This window comes from Galeopterus variegatus, unplaced genomic scaffold (assembly GCF_000696425.1).
Source record: "Galeopterus variegatus unplaced genomic scaffold, G_variegatus-3.0.2 Scaffold12, whole genome shotgun sequence".
In the NCBI taxonomy this organism is placed as follows: domain Eukaryota; kingdom Metazoa; phylum Chordata; class Mammalia; order Dermoptera; family Cynocephalidae; genus Galeopterus; species Galeopterus variegatus.
Genome location: NW_007726123.1, coordinates 1,340,755 through 1,367,950, shown reverse-complemented (window position 1 = coordinate 1,367,950; position 27,196 = coordinate 1,340,755). Strand labels below are relative to the sequence as shown.

General features: G+C 34.3%; 1 protein-coding gene across 2 annotated transcripts in view; it reads left to right on the top strand.

Moving 5' to 3' along the window:
* The window catches only part of FASTKD1 (FAST kinase domains 1), a 36,442-nt gene extending 9,883 nt beyond the window's left edge, over positions 1-26,559 (top strand). For both annotated transcript variants that reach the window (XM_008590847.1, XM_008590917.1), the window contains exons 5-15: positions 4,218-4,616; positions 6,239-6,349; positions 7,241-7,372; positions 9,665-10,151; positions 11,217-11,331; positions 14,715-14,843; positions 16,466-16,597; positions 16,953-17,066; positions 22,519-22,657; positions 23,445-23,559; positions 24,485-26,559. In XM_008590847.1, the coding sequence (XP_008589069.1) occupies positions 4,218-4,616; positions 6,239-6,349; positions 7,241-7,372; positions 9,665-10,151; positions 11,217-11,331; positions 14,715-14,843; positions 16,466-16,597; positions 16,953-17,066; positions 22,519-22,657; positions 23,445-23,559; positions 24,485-24,580 (1,969 nt within the window). In that variant the 3' untranslated portion in view covers positions 24,581-26,559. The remainder of the gene's footprint in view (positions 1-4,217; positions 4,617-6,238; positions 6,350-7,240; positions 7,373-9,664; positions 10,152-11,216; positions 11,332-14,714; positions 14,844-16,465; positions 16,598-16,952; positions 17,067-22,518; positions 22,658-23,444; positions 23,560-24,484) is intronic.
* The last annotated feature ends 637 nt before the right edge of the window (positions 26,560-27,196 follow it).

The window sequence follows — 27,196 nt, the reverse complement described above, 5'->3', positions numbered from 1 at the left end:
TACATATTGAAGTAAACTCAAGAAGTATTTAAATTAAATATGAATTCACAAATTTTACATGCAATTATGCCTTATTCTTTCATTCTGGAAATACTTTTTTTTCCAGTTTCATAAAAGAGAGTTAATAATTATGTTAGCTGAATGTAAAGGAACTATTAAGTTGAAAGTAACATTTGAGGACTTTCTCTGGTTTTCAGTGGCTTGTGGGTTTCTTTTTATTATGATAAGATTACTTTTGTCAATGCTAACCTTCATAAACCACTACTATGATTGTCTTTGGTATTTCAGATATAGCTTTTCCTAGTCATTACTTTTTTTTTTTTTTCCTTTGTGTCTTTTTTCGTGACTGGCAACGGATCGCAACCCTCAGTGTCGCGCCCGTACCGGACCGGGACCGGCCACGGGATCGCAACCCTCGGTGTTGCTCCCGCCCCTCGCTCAGCCAGTGAGCGGCCGGTCTGTATGTGGGATCCGAACCCTCGGGGGGAGCACCACCGCACTTCCCAAGCGGCGCACTATAACAGTGCGCCACCGGGCCAGCCCTAGTCATTACTTTTGATTCACACTTAGGTAAAAGTGTAAGAATTTCCTGCCCTTCTTCCCCAACTCTAACCTACCTCCCAGCCTTCCCTTCTTTTTGATTAAAAACATTTTTTAAACACACCTAAGCTATCCTTTGGCTGCCAAAGATTTGCATCAGGGTTTTTATGTTTTTAATCATAAGCATTTGTGTGTGTGTGTATAAGATTTTTAACTTACTTGTTGGAGACAATCATAAGGTAAACATACTATGCAGGAAGATTGCTATTATGTTTTTAACTGAGACTTAATTTACAGTCAGTAAAATCATGAATCTTTAGGATACAGTTCCATTAATTTTGACAAATATTAAGGGTCCTGAAAAAGTTCATGGAAAGATTTTTATTATCTTTTAATTACATTTTTCCATGAACTAATTTTTTTTTTTGGCAGCTGGCTGGTACATTCCACAAACTTTTTGAAACACCCTTGTATATACCTTTATCAAGATAGGGAATATTTACATCATCTAAGTTCTCTCATGTTCCTTCTCAGTCAATTTTACCTACCTATCTATATTAGCAACTACTGGTTTGATTTCTTTCACCCTACAGAAGTTTTGCCTGTTCCGGAACTTTATGTAAATGGAATCATATAGTTTGCACTATTCTCTCTGGCTTCTTGCACTCAGCATAATGTTTTGAGATCTATCCGTGTTGTTGCATTGTATTAGTAGTTCATTTCTTTTTACTACTGAGTAGTATTCCATTGTATAACTATACCACAGTTTTTCTTCATCTGTAGATGGACACCTGGGCTATTTCTCATTTTTGGTTATTATGAATAAACTGCAATGAATATCCTAATACAAGTGTTTTTGTAGATATATATATTTATTTCTCTTGGGTAGATAGCTAGGTATGGAACTCTGGGTCATAGGATAGATGTATGATTTTAAGAGACTGCCACGTAATTTTTCATGTAGTCATACTGTTTTGCATTCCCACTAGTGGTGTGTGAGAGTTCCAGTTGTTCCATCCATATCTTGGCCAACATTTAATGTTATCAGTCTTAGCCATTCTAGTGGGAGTATTGTGGTTTTAATTTGTAATTTCCTCTTAACCAATGATGTTGAACACCTTTTCACATGCTTATGACCACTTATATATCTTCTTTTGTGAAACATCTGTTTAAGTCTTTTGTCTACTTTTAAGGATTAGGTTGTCTTATTACTAAGTTGAAGGAGTTCTCTATATATTTTGGATACAAAATCTTTGTCTGATACATATGTTGTGAATATTTTCACCAGTCTGGCTCTCTAATTCGTTTTCTTAATGGTATCATTTGCTAAGCAGAACTTTTAAATTTCTTCTTTTATGGGTAGTGCTTTCTGTGTCCTCTAAGAAATTTTTGCCTGCTCAGAAATCACAAAGATATTTTCCTATGTTTTCTTCTAGAAGCTTTATAGTTTAGCTTTTGTGTTTAAGTCTGTCATCTATTTCAAAATCATTTTTGTGTGGACACCTAGTTGTTCCAATACCATTTATTAAAAAGACTTTACTTTTCCTATTGAATTGCTTTGGTGCCCGTGTCTAAAACCATGTAACTGTAACGTTTATATCTCTTTATGGACTCTCTATTTTGTTAGTAAGTCTAGAAATTGGATAGTATAAGTTATCTAAATTGGCTCATCTTTTTCAATATCATTTAGGTTATTGTCAGCCCTTTGCAATACCTTATAAATTTTGGAATCAGCCGTCAGTTTACACAAAAACACCTGTTTTTATTTTGATGATGATTGAATTACATCTGTAGATTAGTTTGGGAACAGTTGTCATTTTATAATCAAGTCTTCCAATGTGTGGACATGGTAAACTCCATTTATTTAGGAAAGAGAGTTTTCAGTGTAGAGATCTTACATATCTCTCGTTTAATTTATTCCTAAATATTTTGTTTTGAGGTGCTATTGGAAATGGTATTTATTTTAAAAAAAGAAATACATTTTCCAATTGTTTTTCGCTAATATATAGAGACACAGTGGACTTTTGTATATTGACTTCGTATTCTGTGACAGTGCTAACTTCACGAATAGTGGGAATTTAACTATCTTGTTAGGCTGGTAAAAGGTATATTTTGAGCCTGGCTTTTTGTTATCCTACAGATAGCATTTTTTTGGTATCTGCTGTGGTTGGGTCATCTCTGATGTCATGAAATGCTGAAATTGAAGGAGAACCTAAGAAAACTGTTTAAAATACAACATTGCTGATAATGTCAGTAGAAGAATAAAGTCTTTATTACTAGTGGATGAGTAGAGTCAGTATAAGTTGAGAGTGAGAGCTGATTAAAGACTGGGAGGATATTTAGGGCAGATAAGTGGTAGCTTTGCATGCTGGGATGCGAATCTGAAATGAAAAAGGAAGCAATGATCTAGAGCTGAAAGAAGGGGAAATAATTGAATATAAATATCTGTTTCGCTTAATTACCAAACATCCTTCTAAGGTAAGTATTTATACCTTCATTTTATGCTTAAGAAACTAACGCTTTGTGAGGTTAAGTAAATTAAATGCCCAAGGTCTCTCAGCCAGTAAATGGGGGAGCCAAGATTTGAACCTAAGTTTTCTGATTCCAAAGAATCAGGAAATTATGAATGAATAGTTATTGACTTTTTCTTTTACTGTTTGTTCTTATGTGTTTGAAAATAAGAAAGTAAGTAACAAGTGTGTTGGCAAAGACGTAGAGAAATGAAGAAATATTAAATGCCACCTTATGTTTAGTACTGTCTCACTGTTGTATATTAATATCAACCTGTCAGGAAATACTAAAAATATGAAATCATTCACTAGTGAGAAATATTTTGCCAAGAAAGTCTACTTCCAAAAATACAAAATGAGACTTTTATTTTTTTATTTTTTATTTATTTATTTTTTCCTTTTTGTCTTTTTTCGTGTCTGGCAACGGATCGCAACCCTCAGTGTCGCGCCCGTACCGGACCGGGACCGGCAACGGGATCGCAAACCTCGGTGCTGCACCTGCACCTCGCTCAGCCAGTGAGCGGGAACCGGTCTGTATGTGGGATCCGAACCTTCGGCGGGAGCGCTGCCGCACTCCCAAGTGGCGCACTGTAGCAGTGCGCCACCGGGCCGGCCCTTTTATTACTATTATTGAGTTTTGGGAGTTCTTTGTATAATTCTGTATATAAGTCCTTTTTCAGATATGTGGTTTAAAAATATTTTCTTCCAGTCTATGGCTTGTGTTTTTATTCTTTTAATAATGTCTTTCAAGGAGCAGAAGTATCTGTCGTCAAATATTATATTGCTCAGTGCTGAGCGCTGCCGCGCTCCCAAGCGGCGCACTGTAGCAGTGCGCCACCAGGCCGGCCCCAAAATGAGACTTTTAATGTTACATTCATTAGCTATTGGTCCAAAGTGATTTCTGAGTAATTTCACTAAGATATTTTCCACCAAAGTAATTTTATCTACAAAACACTCAGTGAAAAATATTCTTTCAGTCTTTTTGTCTAAAAGGTTCAATTACTAGGAGATCTGAATTCAACTCCCACTAATATTTAAAAGAAAAATTTTGCGGTATAAAACTTATTATATTTTTACCAATTCCTTTCGATATCTAATCATTTAGTTTTAGAGTTGGTCATTATTCCTAAATGATGTAAAAATCTTTGCATCTTTTTCCTTTTTCAGGTCCTTGTCTGTCTTGATGGTCAACATATCTTCTTTAATATCACGACATTTTCAAGAACAATTAGTGAACAAAACAGAACTTCTTTTTGACACCATAGATTCTCCTGAGGTCAACACTGCAAGAAGAATAGTACAATTTCTTCAAAATATTAAATGTACTTATTATCCACTATTAGAAAAGTGTAATAAAGTGTTTTTAAGCAATGTGAGCCACCTTGATTTGGATTCCATCAGTAAAATTTTTGGTCTGTACCAGTTACTACAGTTTTATAGTTTTGAATTTATGACAGTGGCTAAAAAGAGACTAACTGAAATGATTCCTCTGATTGATCACCCTGCTAGCTTTGTAAAATTGTTTGTAGCTTTGGGACCCCTGGCAGGACCTGAAGAAAAGAAACAGTAAGTTCAGTTTAAAATGCTTTACTTTTCTTGTTGGAAATGTATAGACCCTTTAAGCTAAGGTCTTCTTGCAGCTCTTGAAGGTACAAAAATCACCCCATTAGACTGTAGAAGGGAAGATAATCTCTTATGCTCTGCTCCTTGATTCTTTTTCTGATTATTCTAATTTACATCAAACTTATAAGACTAACTGCTATTCTAAAAGGTGACCAATAAATTCCTGATGCTAGGCCAACACAGAAAAAGATGAGGGAGAATACCATTTAAATACTTTTATTCTCCCCTCTAGGCCATGTGACTAAATTTACACACAGGTTTAAGATTTTCTCTCCCAGCATAAGTGAATGGAATATTTAGAATTATGGTAGTCCTAACATAAGTATGATTAGTAGATTCAGTTAAGCAGGGGTTCCAGGAGTTGTATAATAAAGGAATCTGCTACATTACTCTGTTAGGGAGAACTTTATGGTTAATGTTTTATTTTTAAGAGTCCTTTGAATTATACACATGAAAAAATTTAAAGCTGCATCTTAGATTGTATCAAAATGGAAGCAAGATCATTATTTAAAAAAATTTTTATTGGAATCTTTTTTCTTTGTCAGCAAGTACTATTAAAATCTCACATGCTAAAGCAGTACAAAGTTGAATTTAACTGAATCCCTCCCTTCAAGGAAATTATATTCTAATAGGGAGGACAGAAATATATAATTGAAATATGTAAATGCTATAATATCACAATGCAGTTTATGACTAAGCACTAGAATTAGTGATATAGATAGTAAGTGGTGTGGGCAGACAGAAGTGAGAGAAAAATATAGACTGAAGTGGTTAGGAAAAGCTGGGTTTGATATATTTGGTAAGGTTGGTGAAAAGGCTGGTATGGAGCTATCCAGTGTGAGTAGAAAATGAGTTGATCCTGCTATCCTCAGATTTCATGTTTTGGGCTTGCCTTCTAAATTATTCTAAAAGAAACACATCTTGATACTTTCATTATTGCACCACTTTGAATAGTTTCAAAATGGACCATCTTTGTTAATTTCCAGTTTATGGTGTTTTAGCAAATGCTTGGTGTATAAAATTTCTGTTTACATGCAGGTATGTTGACTTCCTGGTTAGATCTTAATTCAATTTTAAGACATTGGGGTATTAGAATATCAATTGTTAGTTTCTTAGCTCTTTAGTACTGAATAATTTAGCTGAATCATAGTATTCTATAACCATTATAACCTTATTTGAAAATTATTAAAAGATCTTTTAACTGTATTATTTTAAGAAACAGTTTAAGATTGAATTTTACTGAGGCCTTAATTGCTCTGAAGAAAACTATATTTTTCTTTTTTTGGTAGTATATTATCTCTGAGTGTGTGGGGAGAAAATTAGAATTATTTATTGAATGCAAATTTTTTTCTTTTTAGGGGGCAGCTGGCCAGTACAGTGATCAAACCTTGGACCTTGGTGTTATCAGCACCATGCTCTAACCAACTGAGCTAACTGGCCAGCCCAAAATGCAGTTTTTGTTTATATATTTTTTTCTATTTGTTACCCAAGAACTGTTATATAAAACATTTTTTTTCAAGCTGATTTTAAATTTTTAACACAAAAATATTTTTATTTGCTTCTAGACTTAACTCAACTATATTACTGATGTCAGATGAGCTGAGCCGTCAGCAAGCCCTGGCAGTGGTGATAGCAATGGAAGAGATGGAAAGCAGAAATTCACATCTGATTAAAAGGTAGCCTTTCCTGAAATTCATGGTGTTAAGTTTAGTTGTCATTCATAAATAAGTATTTTTTTCCTGAGGAAAAAAAAGTTTTTTTTGTATAATCTAGCTGTTATTTTGAAGAAATAGGGAATTAACACTTAAAGGCATTGTTTATGTCCTAGTTTGTTTTTCACAATAGAGATGACAGAATTGTTTATAGCATCTTTTATTTCATTTGCTGCTGCTGTTATACTCAAGCAGAGCATCGTAATCTAGGAAAGTGGAGAGCATAGAGCAAGGACCCTGCTTTTCATCAGGACAGTTTCTGCATGACAGTATCTATATGAACTTCAGTTGTCTCACACCACAGTGTTACCTTGAAATCATACTGCTGTATATTGGCTTTTTTGGTAACTTGATTTTTTTTCTTAATCATTTTCATTGCTGTCATAACTTAATATTTAAGAAGAAAAAATATATAGTTCAAATTACATGTGCTTAATTTTTCATATTGTATGTTTCTTTATTTTAATATTCCTTCTGCCATGTTTCTTCCAACTTACTGCCTCTAAGTGTTTCCCATTACTTTTAAGCATCTCCATTTGAGAGATAGTGGGTTTAAGGAAGAGTTAAATATTTTGCTAATTGTTAGTAACTCTTTTTTTTGCGGCTGGCTTGTAGGTGGATCCAAACCCTTAACCTTAACGTTGGTGTTATAACACAATGCTACTAAGCTAACTGACCAGCCCTAATTGTTTACTTTCTATCATCATCTTGAGACAGTTTTTCAAGAACAGAAAACTTTGTCTCATTCATTGCTATTTCTCCAGCACAAAGTATCCGGCGTGAAAGCTCCACAGTAAATGTTTAATAAATAAATGAATGAACTGGTTATAATATATGTTTTATCATTCTTTTTAGAATTGCTTCTGTTCTGCATAAACATTTGGATAACTATAAACCAATAGAGTTACTGAGGATAACTCAAGCATTAACCTTTCTGCATTTTCAGAGTAAAGAGCTTTTTGTGAAACTCAAAGAATTATTGCTTAGGTAAGATTAAAATACAGGTGTTTGCTTAGTGTTTCATTTTGTAATCTAGCTGCAATATTTGTTTTGTTTAATTTTGTACAGAGTTGATGGAAGTTTTGGAGGCAAAATTGGGTAGCTTATTATTAAAAATGGTAAGATTCTTACCTCCCTCCATGCCCAGTGTGTCAGTGCCCATGCTTGGTATATTTTGAAGTGGAAATGAGGCCAGTAGTGTGATTAAGTTCCCTAAGGGAAGGATGGCAGTAAACTAATGAATAGTCAAGCCATTTTCTTTTCCTGCAGGAATAGAATCACCATCAAAAGGTTGGGTTGCTGAAGAAGGCAAAACTCCCATTTGGGAGTACTTGTATTGAGGGCTCTTCAGTAAAACTTGCCTGTTTTAGGGCATATTAAAGTTTTAAATTTGTAACTTTAAGAGTAAGATTTATAATAGTGATGTAAGTAAAAAGTAATTGAGATAGAAATTAAAAGAAATTTAAAGAAATTAAAATTACCTTCTTTTCTATGGATATAGCATTCATATTCCAACTAAGAAGTTATTAAGTTTTCCATTGACTTTCATTAGGCTAACATGGGGTTTTCCATTAAAATTTTTAATTTTAAAGATCAGAATAATGACTGGAATGATGTTCAAACCAGATTAATCTTTTTCTCTTTCATTTTTCACTACTGGTTTGATTTCTTATTGTGATTTCTGAAAGACCAAGCATGGGGCTCTAGTCCATAATCAAAAGATTGGCATATAGTTGAAGATGACTTTTATTATAATATAATATGCCGTTATGATTAAGAAGGATTTGGACTGAGGAATAAGAAATGATATTTTCTATCTACCCTAAGTGAATCATTATGCAGTATTGAAACAAAATACTGTGCCCCACGAATATGTACAAATAAATGTTAAAGTTAAAAAAAAAATGACATTTTATCAGATGAGATTTAGCACATTAGGTATGTTATAAGAAAGTTTACCCTTTTCTTGAAAAAATAACTTTCTTCTTACTTTTAGGATGATTATATACATGCTTATTGTTTCCTTACTTTTTCTATATTTAGTTTAAAATTTATCTTGTAAACATTTCCCCCCATCATTAAGAATTTTTTGTAAATCTTTTTTTGTTGTTGTTGGCTGACAGGTAAGGAGATCCACACCCTTGACTTTGGTGTTATCAGCACCATGCTCTGCCAAGTGAGCTAACTGGCCAGCACTATAAATCTTTTATAATGGCTGGATAATACTCATATGACTGTATCATAATTCGCTTAACAGTTCCCCATCAAGTATTTAGATTGTTTTCAAATTAGCCTTTTTTTTTTTTTGGCAGCCAGCTGGTATGGGGATCTGAACCAGTGACCTTGGTGTTATAACACTGTGCTTAGCCAACTGAGCCAGCCTTCCAGCCACATTTTAGCCATATTAAAAAATACAATGAATAGCACAAATCTGCCTGGATTTTAGATTATTTTCTTAGGTTTGTTTCCTAGATAGGAATTGACAATGTCAAATGATATAAGTACTTTTAAAGTTCTTAAGCCATACTGCTAAATTACTTTCAAAAATTGGTTACACCAACCTTTAAAGTTTACTAATAGTGGATGAGAATGCCTGTATTAATGTACCTTTGCTAGCATTGAGTATTATGATTATTTTGCTAGTGTTGAGTAAATTTAATATTTTAAAAGTAACACAATTTTGTTTTAATTTAGATTGGATTATTCTTTCCACTGCTTCTAAACCTAAAATTCTTTAAAAGCTCTCAGTCTTTTGTTTTTTTTTAACAATTGCTGTCCTGGTAGTGGGACACTTACCTCGCCATGAGAATTTGGAGTAGAGAATGGGGTCAATTATATTTTATTTTGTTGTTTTTTTGGGTTTTTTTAATGTTGGATTTTTTATATATCAGAAATGAGAAGGGAACCTATATTACTGAGTGATCACTGTATGCCAGGGCCTGTATTAGGTCATACTAGCTCCTGACAGGTCATATCAGAAATTGAACCCAAATTCTCCAGCAACAGTACTAGAAACATTGTTGGGACATTGACCTTTTGTTTGCCAGGTACTGTGATTTTACTTTTTCATAAAACAATTTGGAGTGTGTTTCAGAACATCTTAAGCTTCTCTTAGAAGCTGTCATATTTGAATTTATTTAATGCTTCTTAACTTGTATTTTAAGCCTATCTCACCTATTAATAATAATAATAATATTCTCATTTTAATACATATATATTTTATTTTTTGTTGCTGATGTATTAATTTCGTTCTTTTCAATTTTTCCCCTTCCTTCATAGTTATTTGAAAATTAGTGTCATACCAAGTGAGATTTCCATCCTGGTCTGTGCTATTTCCATGCTTCCTTCTCCTCACCTGGATGAAGTGGTGATATCCCGAACTGAAGCAGTTTTACCACAGTGTAACCTAAAGTACCTGAATAGTTTTGCCACATCTGTTTTACGATGGATTCAGTATGATCACATGTGTTTAGACAGTATTACTGGGAAACAACTGAAACTACTTCAAAAATTAGATTGCTATGGTCATCAGAGACTACAACAGAGCAACAATTTGGGTCTGTTATGGAAGGAACTTAAATCTTTAAAAGGAGACTGGATTCCTGAGTCACTTCTTGAAGAGACAATTTATGCTTTACAGCGTTTGATGGATGAAATTAATTACATAAATGTTGCGGAAATTGCATCTTTCATTTCTAGAACTAACTACCTCAGTACTTTGCTACTTGATAGAATAGCCTCAGTGGTTGTTCAGCAGATTGAAAAGGTGAAATTTAAAATTAAAAACATTAGTTTCATATAGCTGTCAACTTATAGAAGTATAATTTTTATCATAAGTACTTTGAGAACTTGGATTGGAATTTGAAGTTTAATAATTAATGCTGGTTTTCTCTGGTTCAGCAATTTGTTATTCCTCTCCTTACAGCTGCTTTCTTTTTCTAGCATTGCAGACCTGGGGGAGATCAGCAGTCATCCTTTGGTTCATTACAATATTGTTAAGATCAGTAGTTAGAATTCTTTGACTAGAAGGAAATACTTAAAATGATACTAGTTATATTAGGATAGTATAGATAATTTTTGTTTTTCCTTTTTCTTATTTTCTATTATCCTGTGGTATTACTTTTACTGCTTAAAAACAATTACATTCAAAAGTGGGAGATAAGCGTGAAAATGGAGAAAATTATAAGGTATCCACTGACATCAGTATTTTTAAATTGTCAGTGCATCTTTTTACAGGTTTATTTCTGGAACTTGTAAAATGTTGCTTTATGGATTATGTGAGAAGAAGCTCACTTACAACATTACTGGTGTATATATGTCAGGATAAGGCCTTTATTTAGAAGATAGTAATTTCTCACAAATGAAAACAAAAGTCTGTCTTATTTGCCTAGTATAGTGCTGTCAATTATTAAGTATTGGATGAATGAGCGAATAATGGGGGGAGAAAAAGAATGAAATAAAAATAAATGCTGATGATTATAAATTAAGAAACTTCTTTAATTACATTATATGATGATTCTATAAAATGCACTGATATTATAGAAATTAGTGATACCGTTTCCTATTCATTTTAATGACTAATGAATTCTGTAACAGGATTTTACACCTAACAAAATTAATTTGTAGATTATCCAATTTATTTCTTCTGCATTAACACTTCAAAAGTCACTAATAATTAGTGGTGGGGTTAAATAAATTATAGCAGGATGGAAAAATTAATAAGTAGAGTGATACATGTTAGAAAAAGGCATCACCTAAAATAATAATGAGGTTGAAACTATGTTTCATTTACTGAAGTTTAAACTATACAGTTTTTGTTCTGTTTATACAGATCCATCCTTTTGCAATCCCTGCTATTATCCTTCCATTTAGCATCTTGAACTATGATCCACCTCAAAGGGATGAATTTTTTGGAACTTGCATGCAACACCTTAATTCTTACTTAGGTAGGTATGTTGCTTGGTAATACATTGAATGAGGAGGTCAGAGAATACCTGCTGAGCTTAGTGATGTCCGACATTTAAAGGGTATCCATAATAGCCATGAATTTTGTACATTAAAAAAAAAAAGTTCTGTATCCATTTTTGAAACTTTTTATTATGAAAAAATGTCAAACTTAGAAATTGAAGGAATCGAACAGGGGACACCTATATAACTCATTGGCTAGATTCAGTAATGTTAACATTTTATCTTATTTGTTTTATATGTTTGTCTCTCTTGCTCTTATTTTTTTCTGAACTATTTCAAGATAAATTGTAAGCATTGTGACTCTTCACCCCTAATTACTTTAGCTTATACCTCCTAAGAATAATGACATTCTCCTGTATCACCACAATGCTGTTAGCACATCTAAGAAACTTAATAATCTCATGACATCTAATACATTGCCCATATTTAAATCTCCCTAATTTTTCCCAAAATACCTTTTTAGAGTATTTATTTTGGACCCAGGTTTACTTGTGTTTGGCTGTTATTTTTTTAGTTGTGTTTGGTTGTTAATTTTTAGTTTCTTATACTCTAGAATATTTTTTCTCTCTCTCTTTTTTTCCCTATCTTTTTGTTATAAAGGTTTTCAAATATAAGGAAAAATTGAAAGGACACCATAACAAACATCTGTATACTGTATACCCACAATCTAGCTTGAATAATAATTATCATTTGCCACATTTGCTCTGTGTGTGCTCATGAGTGCCTGTGTGTATGATGAACTTTTGAATTGTCAGCTCTGTATACTTCAGGTTATAAGGTCATTCTCCTATAGAACCACAGTTCTGATACTATACCTGAGAAAATGAACAAGTATCATCTATTACCTAGTTCATAATCAAATTTCCCCAGTTGTCAGCAAATTTGTCTTTTATAACTTTTTTTAAAACAACCACCATTGAGTGGTTATGTCATTTTCCCTCATCTTTTTTTTTCTTGATATTTATTTTTTATGAAGAGATTGGCCATTTATTAGTTTTTTAAAAAGAGACTGTCTCTAGATTTGTCTCATTGGTTTCTTTTTTTTTTTTTTTAAAGACGACTGGTAAGGGGATCTTAACCCTTGACTTGGTGTTGTCAGCACCACGCTCACCCAGTGAGCTAACCGGCCATCCCTATATGGGATCCGAACCTGTGACCTTGGTGTTATCAGCACCACACTCTCCCGAGAGAGCCACAGGCCGGCCCCTCATTGGTTTCTATTAACTTGCTCCTCCATCCACTGTATTTCTCATAAACTAGAAGTTAGGTATATATAATTGATTCTGTTCAGATTAAACATTTTCAGCAAAAATAACTTGTATGTGGTGCTGTGTACCTTACATTTATATCACATCTTGAGGCATGTAATATCTGATTGTTTTTGTCAGTTTTAGTTGTTTTTTTTTTTAAAGTAAACAAATGTTTTTTTAAAGGCCTTAATAGATGTTTATGAATTGTTTGAAGGTTTGTTGCTCTGGTGTGGATTATTTTGTGTCTCGTAAAAAAGTCTTTGTATTTTGTTTCAGTACTGGAAAAAAAGTGGAATAGAAATAGTCCTTTCTCCTGTTTGCCTTAGCAGAAGCAGTATGTGAAGACAGCAGAGACAGAAAATTATGTTTCCTTTTTCTTTTTTGTTCTTTATTTTGGGTCTTGAATTATGTGGGGGGGGGGCAGTTTGACTTTCAAGGTATAGGGCTTTATGGGACATTTCTTCTCAAACCCATACCACTTGTCAGAATGATGTGGAAGTTTTAGAAGTGAAATATCTGGCTCAGTAGTTACTGCCTTTTCAGTCAACATTCACTGTGTGCTTATTGTCAGGTATTCTTGGCACTGGAGATACAGGAGAGAGTAAAAAACAGATACACTACAGTCAATGAGTTTACTTCCTGGCAGAGGGAGATTGGCATAAACAATAGATCTAGAAGGTCAGGTGGTGATAAATACTCTCAAGAACATTAGACCTGGGTAAGTGTATAGAGTGGAGCATAGTGGGGTGGGGTGGAGTGCTATTTTATATACAGGATTCAAGGACTGCCTCTCTAAGGAGATGTCATTTAGCCATGGACTAAAGGAAGTGAGTGAGTGAGCCATTTGATAGGTGGAGAAGAGAGTCTCAGGATGAAAGAAAGGCAAGTACAAAAGGCCCTGAGGTGACAGCATGCTCAATTTCTTCCAGGAACAGCAGATTCAGTGTGGCAGGAGTGGAGTAAGGGAGATTGAGTTGGTTGGAGGTGCAGTGGAAGACAGGCAGACACTAGTTTCCTTGAAGCTTTTTGCCATGCCTGGAGAGTAAGATTTACCTAGTCAGTCAGTTGACCAAGCAACAGATGCTTACTGAGAGCTTCCACATCCGGTATAAGATGTTAGGCTCTAAATTAGGGTCTATTTGTATAGACTTGTAGACCTCTGGTTAAGCTGTGTGAAACCAGTATAAATACCTTAATTATATCACTATCATGCTGATGGACTTTGCTACATTTTTGTGGGATCTATAGGCCAGATAGTGTTTAACCATGTCTGATACTACTGTGTCTGCTAATAGACAAGTAAAATGTGGCTATGGTATGTATATACTTATATGGATGTATGCATGTGTGACATCTAATTATAACCCTTTTTAGTAACACAATTGAATATAGAAAGAAGAGACTTGAAACTGAGGCTTAGTGTGTTCTCTTGGTTGTTCAGTCATGTGTCAACAATGAGAGGGAAGTACGGGTACATGTCTTCCTATATGCTCCAAATAGAGACTTAGAAATTAAAACTTTTTCTTTTTCTTTCTTTCTTTTTTTTTTTTTAACTAAAGGGTATAGGAGAAGAAAGATTGAGAAGTACAGCTTTGATTTTTTTTTTTAAAGACTTAATGAGAGAATGTTTGGAAAATTCTTAGAGACTTTCATAAGTAAAATTTTAAATAATGGAGTAATAATTTTCTTTGTATTAGATAAAGATAAGTTTTAACAAATCAATTTTGCTGGTCTCCTTTTTTACATACTCCCCTGTTTTTGTTTTGAACTTTTTCTCTTTTCAAGGCAATTTTTAAAACTTTTTATTAAAGTATAATAATAACAGAAACATTCATATAAGCTTACTATAATAGTGTGAATTTTTACAAATTGAATCATCCAGTGAATTAGTACCCAAATCAAGAAACAGAATTTTACTACTATATCCTCCTGTCCCCCTTTTCTATTCCCCCTCTCCCACACTATCCTGACTTGTGACAATATATATTAGTTTTGTCAAGGCTTTCTTAGTATCATTTTTTTAAAAACCTGGCTTTACCTGATTATATGTTTATGTATATGTGAGGCAGCTGTTCATTATAATATTTTTAAAATTTTTAATTCTCTTTTAGATATATTGGATCCTCTCATGTTAGTATTTCTTGGTTTCTCTTTGGCCACACTTGAATATTTTCCAGAAGATGTGCTAAAGGCAATTTTTAACATCAAATTCTTAGCCAGATTGGATTCTCAGCTTGAAAGTATGTACCTACATTTTAATTTAGTATTATTTTTACTGTATATCCAAGTTTCAACTCTACATATACTGAAGCATTTAAATATTAATAACGCTTTTTTCTGTTTATAGAAGTATCTCATATTATCGTAGAAAATATGGAAAACACGTAAAGTATAATATAGAAAAAAAAAATTTCCCATAATCTTATCACCAAGTGAAACTTCCACTTTTAATGTTTGGGGGTATTTCTTTTCTTTCTCCTGCCCTGATATGTATATTTAGATATCTATTTGTATTGTAAAACAAAATTTGGATTATTTATATATTCACTTTCGTATGCTGTCTTTTTTCATCTAATTATATTTTGAATAATTTTACATGCCATTAAATATTTTTTGGTTGGCTACAAAATACGTCATTTTATGGATATAATAAAATTTATAGGTTGTTTCCAATTCCTCATTATTATAGATAATGAATTATTATACATGAATCATTGATTGTTTCCAAATGTGGAATATTAGGTCAATAAAAATTCTTGGTAGCATTTTTAAAAATGTACTTTTAACATTCATAATTAATGAAAACAATGTAGCATTTGGTCCTAATCATGCCACTGAATATAATAACTTAAAAATATATGCAGAAAGAAAATGTGGTATACACACACACACACACACACAGGAATACTACTTAGCCGTAAAAAAGAATGAAATTCTGCCATTCGCAGCAACATGGATGAGCTTGGAGAAAATTATAAGTGAAATAAGCTAGGCATAGAATGAGAAACACCACATGTTCTCACTCAAAAAGAGTTGATTTCATAGAAATAGAGAGTAGAATAATAGTTACTAGAGACTAGTAAGGGGAGTGGAGGTGAGGAGAGGGTGGTCAGTGGACACAAAATCGTAGACAGGAAGAATGGGATCTAGTGTTCTGTAGCAATATAGGGAGACTGCAGTCAATAAAGTACTGTGTATCTTTGAGTAGCTACTCAATATGATGTTGAATGTTCCCATCACAAAGAGGTGACAATTGTTTGAGGTGATGGAGGTACTAAGCACCCTGATATGATCATTGCATACAGTATGAATGTACCCAAATACCATATTTTACTCCTTAAATATGTATAATTAATATGGGTCAATTAAGAAAAAAAGAAAAAGAAAAGAGAAATAGATAATAGAATAGTGGTTACCAGAGGCAGGAGGAGGGAGGGGGAGATGAGAAAATGTCGGTAGACTGGTACACAGTTACAAAGTTACAGTTAGATAGGAAGATTAAGTTCTGGTGCTCTAGTGTGACAATAGGTAATAATATTGTACTCTATATTTCAAGATAGCCAGAAAAGAGTATCTTGAATATTATAACCACAAAGAAATTATAAATGTTTATGTGATATGCTAAATATTCTGATTGGATCATTAGACAATATATGCATGTATGGAAACAACAAACTGTACCCCATAAACATGTACAATGAAAAAAAAATACACATATAAAGGATGTATGTGCAAATGAAGTGATTTTATATGAGAATAAAAGTATCAACCAATAGTGGGGATAAATGAATGTGAAATAAATGGGTTGTCTTTGCCAGGTCTAAGCTATCAAAATCCATTAGTATTTTATTTTTAATTTCAGTTTTATGTTCATCTCTAAGTAGAAGGGTCCAGTTTCGTCTTATGGAGTTAAATAGAGCAGTCTGTTTGGAATGCCCTGAGTTTCAGATTCCATGGTTTCATGACCGCTTCTGTCAACAACAGTATAATAAAGGTTTGAGTTTTCTTTTGGTCAAATAGTGAAATTTAATTCTAAAGTAAATTATTAGGTAGGACTTTGTTGTTATTGTTAAACATGACACCAGAGTTCACAAGAGTGCAGTGACCTGTTTAATTTTTTAGGTGAGATTTTGTAGATGAAATTTGTGTTATAACAATTTTTCATATTTAGGACACTAAACCTCTTTTGGTTGAGAGCAAAGAACTTGTACTGAATTTAGTGTCATTATATATATAGTATTACATTGAAGCTCTTATTGGAAATATTAATCTTTACTTTTCATTTTGTAGAATTGGGATGATTTTTATTCAAAAACTAACTTAAGTGGACTATTTTTACTTTTGTAAAGATATTGGCAGCATGAATGGAGCACAACAACAGATTTGTAAAATGTTAGCAGAAGTACTAGGAGGAATCAATTGTGTAAAAGCCTTGATTCTTACACCATATTACCACACAGTAGGTAAGTCATTGGTTGGTTATTAGCTACTTTCAGAAGACCAAACTAATTTGAATAGAATCATTCATTAGCTGGAATTTTAAAAAGTTATTTTGAATTTTTTTCAAGTTGTTATTGTGAAAATTTCCAAACAGACAAAAAGCAAAAAGAACAATACAGTAAATCCTCAAGTTCCCATGGCCAAGCTTTGATAACCATCAGCATTTTGCTGTTCTTCAGAAAAAAAAATTTTTTTAAGGTCAGTCTTTCACCAATTCTAAGTAAAGCCCAGATTTAGAGTCATTGAACATTTTTGGATCTTCAAAAAATCCTGTCTTTTCCACTCAGAGTGCTAAAGTCATGTAAAAGACTTCTTACCTTAATTTCATTGTTTTAAATTCAACTCAAAAACGAAGTTGGGTCACGAACCTGGTCCAAGATTTCCAGAGGTATTATGCTCTACTGTAACCTGATTAATCTTGATTCTCAGGTGGTCTAGTTGTTGAAGGCATTCTGTTTGAATTATGGATGGCTTATAAAGCTAAGGTCTAGCTTATGTTAGATGGCAAAATAAGATTCAAAAAGATATTGCCAAATTCAAGTGGTGGGCTTAAATAAAAGAGTTTTAAGAAAATTAACAAACCTTCTAAATTTAGATTTAGAAAACATCTGCATACATATGGGATACTTTAAAGAATTATAAGCTTGATATATATTAACAATGTAAATGGTTGCTGAAAATCAAATGCTGTTTTAAACTATATTATTAATAATAACAAGAAAGTCGGTAGTCCTCCAGACATACCTTAGTACAGATGCTCATCAACTTACGATGGGTTTATCCAGATGTATTCAATGTATATTGCTTTCATACTGTTGTGAAGTTGAAAAATTAAGTTGAATCATTGTAAGCTGGGGACTGTCTGTATTGAGTTCTTCATTTTGCATGTTGCCCTATATGAGAGACAAATAGGGTCCAGAAACAAAGGAGGACAGTGGTGAAGGATCTAGAAATTATGTCTTAGAAAGAAAATAGGACTACAACTGGATGGATTTCGATCCTTGAGCAAGTTCCTCTGAGCCTTATTAATTTCTTCATTTGTAAAATGAGGATAATAATAGGATTAACTGAGATATTGCATGTAAAGCATTTAGCGTTACCCTTGGAGCACAGTAAGTACCCAATAAATTTTATTTGGAAAAATAAGATGTTTAGTCCAAAAAGTAGAAGTCTTATGGAGAGCATAAATGTTTAAAAGTGTTTGAAGTATTGTTATATGGAAGAAGAACCAGATAGTTTTATCAAGGATAAAAAAAGGGTTAAAATTAAAGGAAGGTGGGCCGGCCCCGTGGTGTACTCGGGAGAGTGCGGCGCTGGGAGCGCAGTGATGCTCCCACCGTGGGTTCAGATCCTACATAGGAATGGCCGGTACGCTCACTGGCTGTGGGCGGTGCTGGCAACACCAAGCCAAGGGTTGTGATTCCCTTACCGGTCACGAAAAAGACAAAAAAAAAAAAAAAAAAATTAAAGGAAGGAAACTTTAACTCAATAAAAGGAGAATTATGGTCTGCTTTGCAAAGAAGTAATGTTTGAGCAGAGTCTGGATTATCACATGATGGTGTTTGTATGCAATTTCTGCACTGAGTAGAATGCTAAATCTGAACATCATTAATACTCTCATCTTGTACTACAAAACACATACTCTCCTCTGTTTGGTTTTATATCAGTCAGGATTAGGTGTGGCTATGAGTGACAAAATCCACAAATAACAGGAACTTAAGTTACAAGTTTATTTCCTTCTCCCATACACACAGAGAGTCCAGGGTTGGGATGCCAGCTCCACAAAATTGCAGATTTAGGATCCGTCCACTTCATGGTCCAAGATGGCTGCTCCAACTTCAGCCTCTTAACTACATACAGTCCAAGCAGAAAAAGGAGGGAATGAAAAGGAAGGGATATGCCCTTCAAGCACTGTTCCCCAAAGTTGGACACATCATTTTTAATTATACCCATGGCCACATTTGGCTGCAAAAAAGTTTAGAAATGTAGTTTTTATTCTGGAGTGGCCACGTATCCAGCTAAGATTTAGGGACTCTGTTATTATTGAAAATGAAGGGAAGAATGGGTTGGGGAACAACTTGTAGTCTCTACCAGAGGGTTGTTTTAAGAGATAGATATTATGTTTATTATAAAAGCAATGCTCACAGAAATGAGTGCACTAAAATATGAATATGAAAGTGATCTGTTATCCCATCTCACAGAGGATTTTAAAACAGTTTAAAATTATGAGCACTAATTTTGTGACAGGCACTATTCATAGTATCTCATTTCATTCTTTTTGTTTGTTTTGTTAATGCTTTTTTTCAAACTAGGAATAATACATATTTATTATAAAACATTTGGAAAATACAGAAAAGTAAAAAGAAGTGAAATGTAACTTATAATAACCTGTCCCAAAGTGTCACACATGTAATTAGTACTTAAACTACTACTGCACCTAAGCACATTGAATTTCCAATTCTTATTTGTAACTCCCATTGTTAAAAGGCTTTTTTTAAATGTGAAAATGTATATAAATCATTAAAAATAAGATTTAATTGATAATGTTTGTATATAAGGATATGGTTTGATTAAGACAATATATAGTATGATTAAGAACTATGGGTTGGGGCCGGCCCGGTGGCGCACTGCTACAGTGCGCCGCTTGTGAGTGCGGCGGCGCTCCCGCCGAGGGTTCGGATCCCACATGCAGACCGGTTCCCGCTCACTGGCTGAGCGAGGTGCGGGAGCAACACTGAGGGTTGCGATCCCGTTGCCGGTCCTGGTCCGGTACGGGCGCGACACTGAGGGTTGCGATCCGTTGCCGGACACGAAAAAAGACAAAAGAGGCAAAAAAAAAAAAAAGAACTATGGGTTGGAAGCAATGCTTAAGTTATAAAAAAAATCAACTTAAAAAAATGACATGAGGTCCGGCCTGTGGCTCACTTGGGAGAGTGTGGTGCTGATAACACCAAGGCCATGGGTTCGGATCCCTATATACGGATGGCTGGTTAGCTCACTTGGGAGAGCGTGGTGCTGACAACACCAAGTCAAAGGTTAAGATCCCCTTACCGATCATCTTTAAAAAAAAAAAATTACATGATACATCCTTAGTATAGAAAAACCATAAGTGGCAGATAACCAAAAAGAAAAAAATTACCCATGATATAGCTGCTGTTTACTTTGGGGTCTGTTTTTCTATTTCAAAATGACTTTTTAAAAAACAAAAAAGGTTTATTCTGTAGTGTTTGTGTCTTAGTCTGTTGCTGCTGCTATAACAGAATACCTCAGACTGGGTAATTTATAAATAGCATAAATTTATCTCTCAGAGTTCTGGAGGCTGGGAAGTCCAGGGTCAAGGTGCCAGCAGGTTTGGTGTCTGGTCAGTGCCTAGTCTCTGCCTCTAAGATGGCACCTTGAATGCTGTGTCCTCACATGGAGGAAGGGACAAAAGGGCAAAAAAAGGGCTTAGGACACTCCCTTCAACCTCTTTTATAAAGTCACTAATCCCGTTAATGAGGGCTCCACCCTAATGACTCAATCAATAAAAGGTTCTATCATTTAATACTATCACATTGGCAATTAAGTTTCAATATATTAATTTGGGGGGACATATTGAGATAATAGCAGTTTGTAACTTTATATGTTGTATTTTTCTATGCCAACAGATCCACTTATACAACATCATTTTTAGTGACTGCATATTTCATTGAATAAAATGATTTAATCAGTCCATAAGGTTTTTGCTTGTATGTACATCTGTCAAACAATGCTGCAATTTCATATAATGACAATGATGGATACACTTATATATTGCTTATTATGTGTTAGACCCTGCTATAAGTGCTATATATATATATACACACACACCCATATAATAAGCTTATTTATTATATCCCTAAGAGGTATGTAAATTATTCTGTTTTACAGATGAGAAAACTGAGACCCAGAAACATTATTGTTTGCCCAAGGTTATACATCTGGCAAACAACAGAGCCAGGATTTGACCTAGGCGTTCTGACTCCAGAATTTATTTTTTTAATGATTGAACTATGTATTTCATGTTTCATAATTAACCTGAAGATGGTTCATTCCATCAGTTTCCCTTATTCATAAAAAGTAGTTACTGTTCTTTTCATTCATTGTTTCTTTTTTCATTTCTTTTTTCTTGGTTTACGTACTTTTTTATTTATTTATATTTTTATTTTGTTCCTTTTTTATATTGGAAAAATTTTACACATACAAAAGTAGAGTAACGTAATGAACCCCGTCCAGAGTCAACAGTCAGTTATCAGTACCCACTCACCAGAGTCCCACCTGATTCTTTTCAAGCAAATCACAGACAATGTATCATTTCAGGATGTATATATAAAAGATAAGGATGACTTTAAAAACATAACGACAATACCATCATCACCCCTACAACCATTAACAATAATTTCTTAATATCACATAGCTTTTATGTTTCATTTGTATTTTATATGTTTTATTTTAGTTTATTTGTTCCAATTGGGACCCAAATACTGCATTTGTCTTTTTAAGTCATACCTTTTTTTCCTTTTTCTCTTATAGTTTATTTCAAAATAAAAATTTTTTCACATTCTGGACTTTTCCAATTGCAACCCTGTGGTATCATTTAATGTGTTGTTGTTTCTCCTTTATTTCCTGTAAACCAGTAGTTACAACTAGAGGCTTGATTAGATTTTAGGTTAGATTTTGTTTTTTTGGATTTTTTTCTGGCCAGACTACATGATAGCTGGTGTATACTACTTATCGCATCATATCAGGAGGCACACAATGCTTGTTGTCTTCTTATTATATTAAGATTTATCAGTGAGTTTGTGTGTCATCAGCCAATTATTCCATTAGAAACTTCCCCCATCAGCTTTTCACCTACTTATTTGAGCAGCCATTAATGGCCACTCATTGCCTAAATCCATTATTCATCAGGGGTGGCAAAGTAGCAATATTCTACATCTACCATACCTTCTACATTTATCAGTTGGAATTTGTCTAAAGAGAACTTTCCCATATCAACTATTGAGTTAACCTTATGTTATCTAGGAAAGACAGGATAAATGCTGGAAACTTTGTCTTTACTAGTTTTCGGATGAGTTGGTTTAGCTTCCTCCAACTATGATCAAGAGACTTAAGGAGATTAAAATAAAATGCAGTGTAATTTGGCCTAGCTCAGTGCTAAATATAGCCCCAGGCTAAATATAGCCTAGTAATATTTGCTGGTTGGTTTTGATCGATTGATTGAGAGGTGCCATTGGACCAGATCTTATAAAATGAGTTGGATAATTAGGGAGGCTCATCATTGTTTCGTGTGTATGTGTACATATACATATGTATATATATATTTTGAATATATCTTAAACATTTACCTGAAAGAATTCACCTAATTCATACTGTTGATTCCTGTACTTCCTTAAGATTTTGAGTGTATCTTGGATAAAAGAAAAAAACCTTTTCCTTATGGAAGCCATAATATAACTTTGGGAAAACTACCACAAATGCACTGCGAGTCAAATACTCAAATAGTTGGATCAAGGCTGCCACCAGGAGCTGAAAGGTAATTTGTTTCTTAGTTTTAGATTTTATCTAAATGTTAAATGTGGCATACTATAGTGAACTTAATTATCAAGGATGGATTGTAGTAGAATCTGTTCCTCATACTTCATGCATTCTACCTCTGTGCCTTTGCTTTTCCTGTGCCTTCTGCCTTAATGTCCTTCCTTCGCCTGTTCAAAGCAGTCTCTCTTAAAGTACTCACCTAGCTGTCCTCAACTGGACGTAGAGTGTCTTCTTTTGTGCTCCCATACCTCTACTTTTCTGATAGCACTTACTACTTCCTACACTGCTTTACAGTTACTTACTATAGTCACATATCATGTTCTCTCTTAGACTGTAAGCTATGTTGCTTTATCTTTGTATCCTTCACAGTGCCTTAGGTATAGTAGGTGCGTCATAATATATATTGGTGGGCCGACCCCGTGGCACACTCGGGAGAGTGTGGCGCTGGGAGCGCAGCAGCGCTCCCGCCGCGGGTTCGGATCCTATAGCAGTGCTCACTGGCTGGGCGCGGTGCAGCCGTTTAAAAAAAAAAAGGCCAAAAAAATAAATATATATTGGTCAAACAAATGGATGAAAGCAGGCAGATATTTACTATATTTGGTCTAAATTAATAAGTTTGTCATTAGTTACTAACTTATTGAGTAGAAAAATAACTTGGTAAACTCATTTGTATTCATTTGGTTTTTGTTAGTTTATAAAGAGATAATCTTTTTCCTGAAAGGCTTGTAATTATTCACTTTCTCATTTTGATTTTGGAAGTAAATATTTATTTTTATCTTATGTAGAATTGCTTTGGAATTTTTGGATTCACAAGCTTTTTGTAGAAATATCCCTCACTTAAAAGGAAAATCTGCTATGAAGAAAAGACATTTGGAAATTTTGGGATATCGTGTAATTCAGGTATGAAATACTCATGTAATTGAGCCTCTAAAAAGTCAAGAAAGGCTGGTGCTCGCTTCCTCTGCGGCCAGCCCATACTCTGCCTCTAGAGTGTCTAGTTCTTCGTCTTTTTTTTTTTTTAAAGATGACTGGTAAGGGGATCTTACCCCTTGACTTGGTGTTGTCAACACCATGCTCTCCCAAGTGAGCCATGGGCTGGCCCTAGTTCTTTCCTTTTGTATCAGACTTACTTTAGCAGGTGGCTGCTCACTCTATTGAGCCAGCCCACACTCTGTACTAATCGTTAGGTGTTTATTTCTCACTTTTGTGTTAAACTTGGGATGGGCCCTACTCAGTCTCTGGAGCTAGACCACACTCTCTCTGGGAAATCTGTATCTCTTATTTGTTACATTAAACCTGTTCTTACTTTCTAAAAAAAAAAAAAAGTCAAAAAACACAGCTGTACATGCGTTTCCTTTTTCCTTTTAACATGAAAGTTCCAAAATTACCTTTTTTTATATTAAAAAAGTTACATTAACATTTCTGAAATAGAACATCTTTTATTTTTGTAGAATAAGAAAAATCATCTTTTATTGTGTTTAGAAGATATGTTTTGTTTATTTGTCTTACAAAGGAAAGGGACACTATGGAAGTGGACAGAGTTATAAAAGAAAAAGGGTAGTGTATGAATGTAGAAGGGTATGCAGGAAAAAAACAAGCAATGTCGGTATTGTAGGAACAGGAGAAAGAAAGGAGTTGTGAGACAGAAAAAGGTCCTCAGGAGGAAGGACCTCCTTGGCTTCCAAAAAGGATTCAAAGGCTATGCTTACAGAAACTAATTTTATAGGGTTCCTGTAGCTTTACTCTATAGTTCTGATAAGTCTTCCCCAATGTGTTTTGTTGTTGCTTTAAAACTTTCATTGAAATCACATTACATATTTTACAGATCCCTCCTTTTGAGTGGAACTCCATGGCACTATCAACAAAGGATGCTCGGATGGACTACCTGAGAGATCACATATTTGGAGAAAGCAAATCATGATTGTAGTTTTTATGTGAAATGAGTTATCATGGTGTATCACATTTGAGCTTGTTTTGATTAAGTGACTTATTATAAATAACAGGTACAAATATCCTGGGGTAGGAACATGCCTAGTGTGTGAGAATAACAAGAGATCCAGTGTGGCTGGAGCATAAACAGTGGGGTGGGAGTATAATAAGAGAAAAGGAAAGAGATAACAGAGTCAAATATATACAACCTCATCGCTACTCTGAGATTAGAAGCCATTGGAGGGCTTCAAGCAAAGGAATGATAAGAACTCACATTTTAACTGCATCACGTCGGCTACCCTGTTGAGATGAGAAAAGACTGCTGTGGGGCATGTGTGTAAGAGGGAAACATGTTATAAGGTCATTCCACTAATCCAGGCAAGAAATGGATGGTAGCTTGGAGAGAGTAGTAGCAATGAAGATATTGAAAAGGGATCAGATTTTTTGATGTATTTTTCAGGTAGAGGCAACAGAATTTGCTCACAATTGGATATGAGTGTGAGAGAAACAGGAGTGAACAATAATTCTAAGTTTTTGTCCCGAGCACTAAAAGGATGTCATTACCATGAACTGAGATGAAGAAGCCTATGGAAAGAGCAAGATTGGTGGGGTCTGGGGAGGGTGGAGGGAGCATCATGAGTTTGTTTTAGACATGTTGTTGCCATTGTGATGCCTTTTAAACTTCTAAATGAGATACCAGATAGAGAATTGAATTAATGAGTTTGGAGATCAGGGGAGAAGTCTACGCTACAGATATATATTTGGAAGTTGTTAGCGGTATTTAATGCCATGAGACTAGACAAAAATCACATATGATGTGAATTAGAGAAGAGTATGAATGGAGGAGACTCTGAGAACTGAGCTCCAGGGCACCAGAACACTATGAGGTCAAGAAGAAGAGGAACCAGCAAAGGAGACTGAGCGGGGCTAGCTAATGAGGTAGGAGGAAAAGTGGAGGAAAAGTCAGAGAAGGTTGTAATCCTTCCTAATGGAGAAAGCATTTTGAGGAGGAGGAGGTCAACAGTTATATCAGATGCTGCTGGTAGGTCAGGTAGGATGAGGATTGGGAAACGTCCATTAAATTTAGTAACATGAGAATCATTGGTAACCTTGAAAAGAGTAGCTTTGATGAAGTAGTTGGTGGGTGGGAAAGCCTGATTGGTTCAAGAGAAAATAGGAGACATGACTTTTCTTCTAAATGGAAGCAAAGAAATGGGGTGGTAGCTGAGTGGATCAATCTTGACCTGGTCTGATTCTATGTTTGCTGAGGGAGTAGTGATTTTCCCTCTGTTTTACATTTATTTTAAAAAATGGTTGCTAAAGGATTACTGCCTACTATGTGATATAATCCCCAGCCCTTGTTCCAAGAATGATATATTTGTGCTCAGCAGGAAGCTGTACTGTAACTACCCTCAGGCCACCTGGTGGGGGTGGAGGTAATTGGCCATGTGAAACTTGGCTATTTTCTGACTCCATGACATCTAATTTCAGTCTATCCCCCAAAAAGCTGGTAGCCAGAGTGCCTTCAATCATAAGCATATTTTTAAAATGTGTGTTCTGCATGTAATTTGCTCCATTGATACTTGGCTTGGGCTTAGTTGAAGTACATGTTTAAAATATCCCATGACACTGCATGACCTAAGCCCCAGTACTCAATGATTTTGCAAAATGTGAACTTCACGGAAACTTTTGTGAAAAACAGAATCAGAATATTAAGCAAGTGAAAGATGTTTTCTTGTAACCAGTCTTCTCTCTTCTGAATTTTCTCATGGCATTCATTTATATTAATGGATATGCTAAATATGTGTTTAATTATCCATTTTCTTGAATGTGTTGTTTCTTGCAAATGAGAACAAGAACTAAATCCTTGAATAGGTTAAAATATTTTACTATGCAACTTTTAGAACAAAGTAGATTGATGAAGATTATAAATTGTTTCCTTTGGAAATAAATGAAAATCCAGTTATTGTATACTTGAAGTACGTGGAAATCTTGATTAAATGGCCCTGATGTCCCTTTCACAGATTGTTACACATAATCTAACATCTCGTGTACAGATCTCTTACTCTCCTTTCTCCAGGCTGCCTGATTCAAATGGTTTTTTATATATATACACATATATATTTTTTCTTTATATACATACACATGTATTATATTAAACTTTTATTTGATGATTTTTCTATCTAAACTGAGATTGTTATAAACAAAAACACTTTTTCATTGAAATATAATTCACATACCATAAAAATCCACCCTTTTAAAATGTATTATAGTTCAGTGGTTTTAGTATATTTGTGCAACCATTACCACTATCTAATTCCAGAACATTTTCATCATTCTCAAAAGAAACCCTGTAAAAATCATTATTTTTAAAAATTAATCTCATGTCTATATAGATCAGCATTCTCTTTCCCAAAGTAACCTCTATCTTGATTTTATAGTGAGCACTTTAAAAAACTTTTTATTTTGTGAGCACTTCTTTGTACAGTTTTATCACCCACGTGTGCATCTCTGGATAACATAATTTCCACCACCTTTTAAGTCTGTCTTTGTAAGCATCCCCCTCCATCCCTTCTCTTTCTAACAGTTTATCGGTTGAAGAACCTGT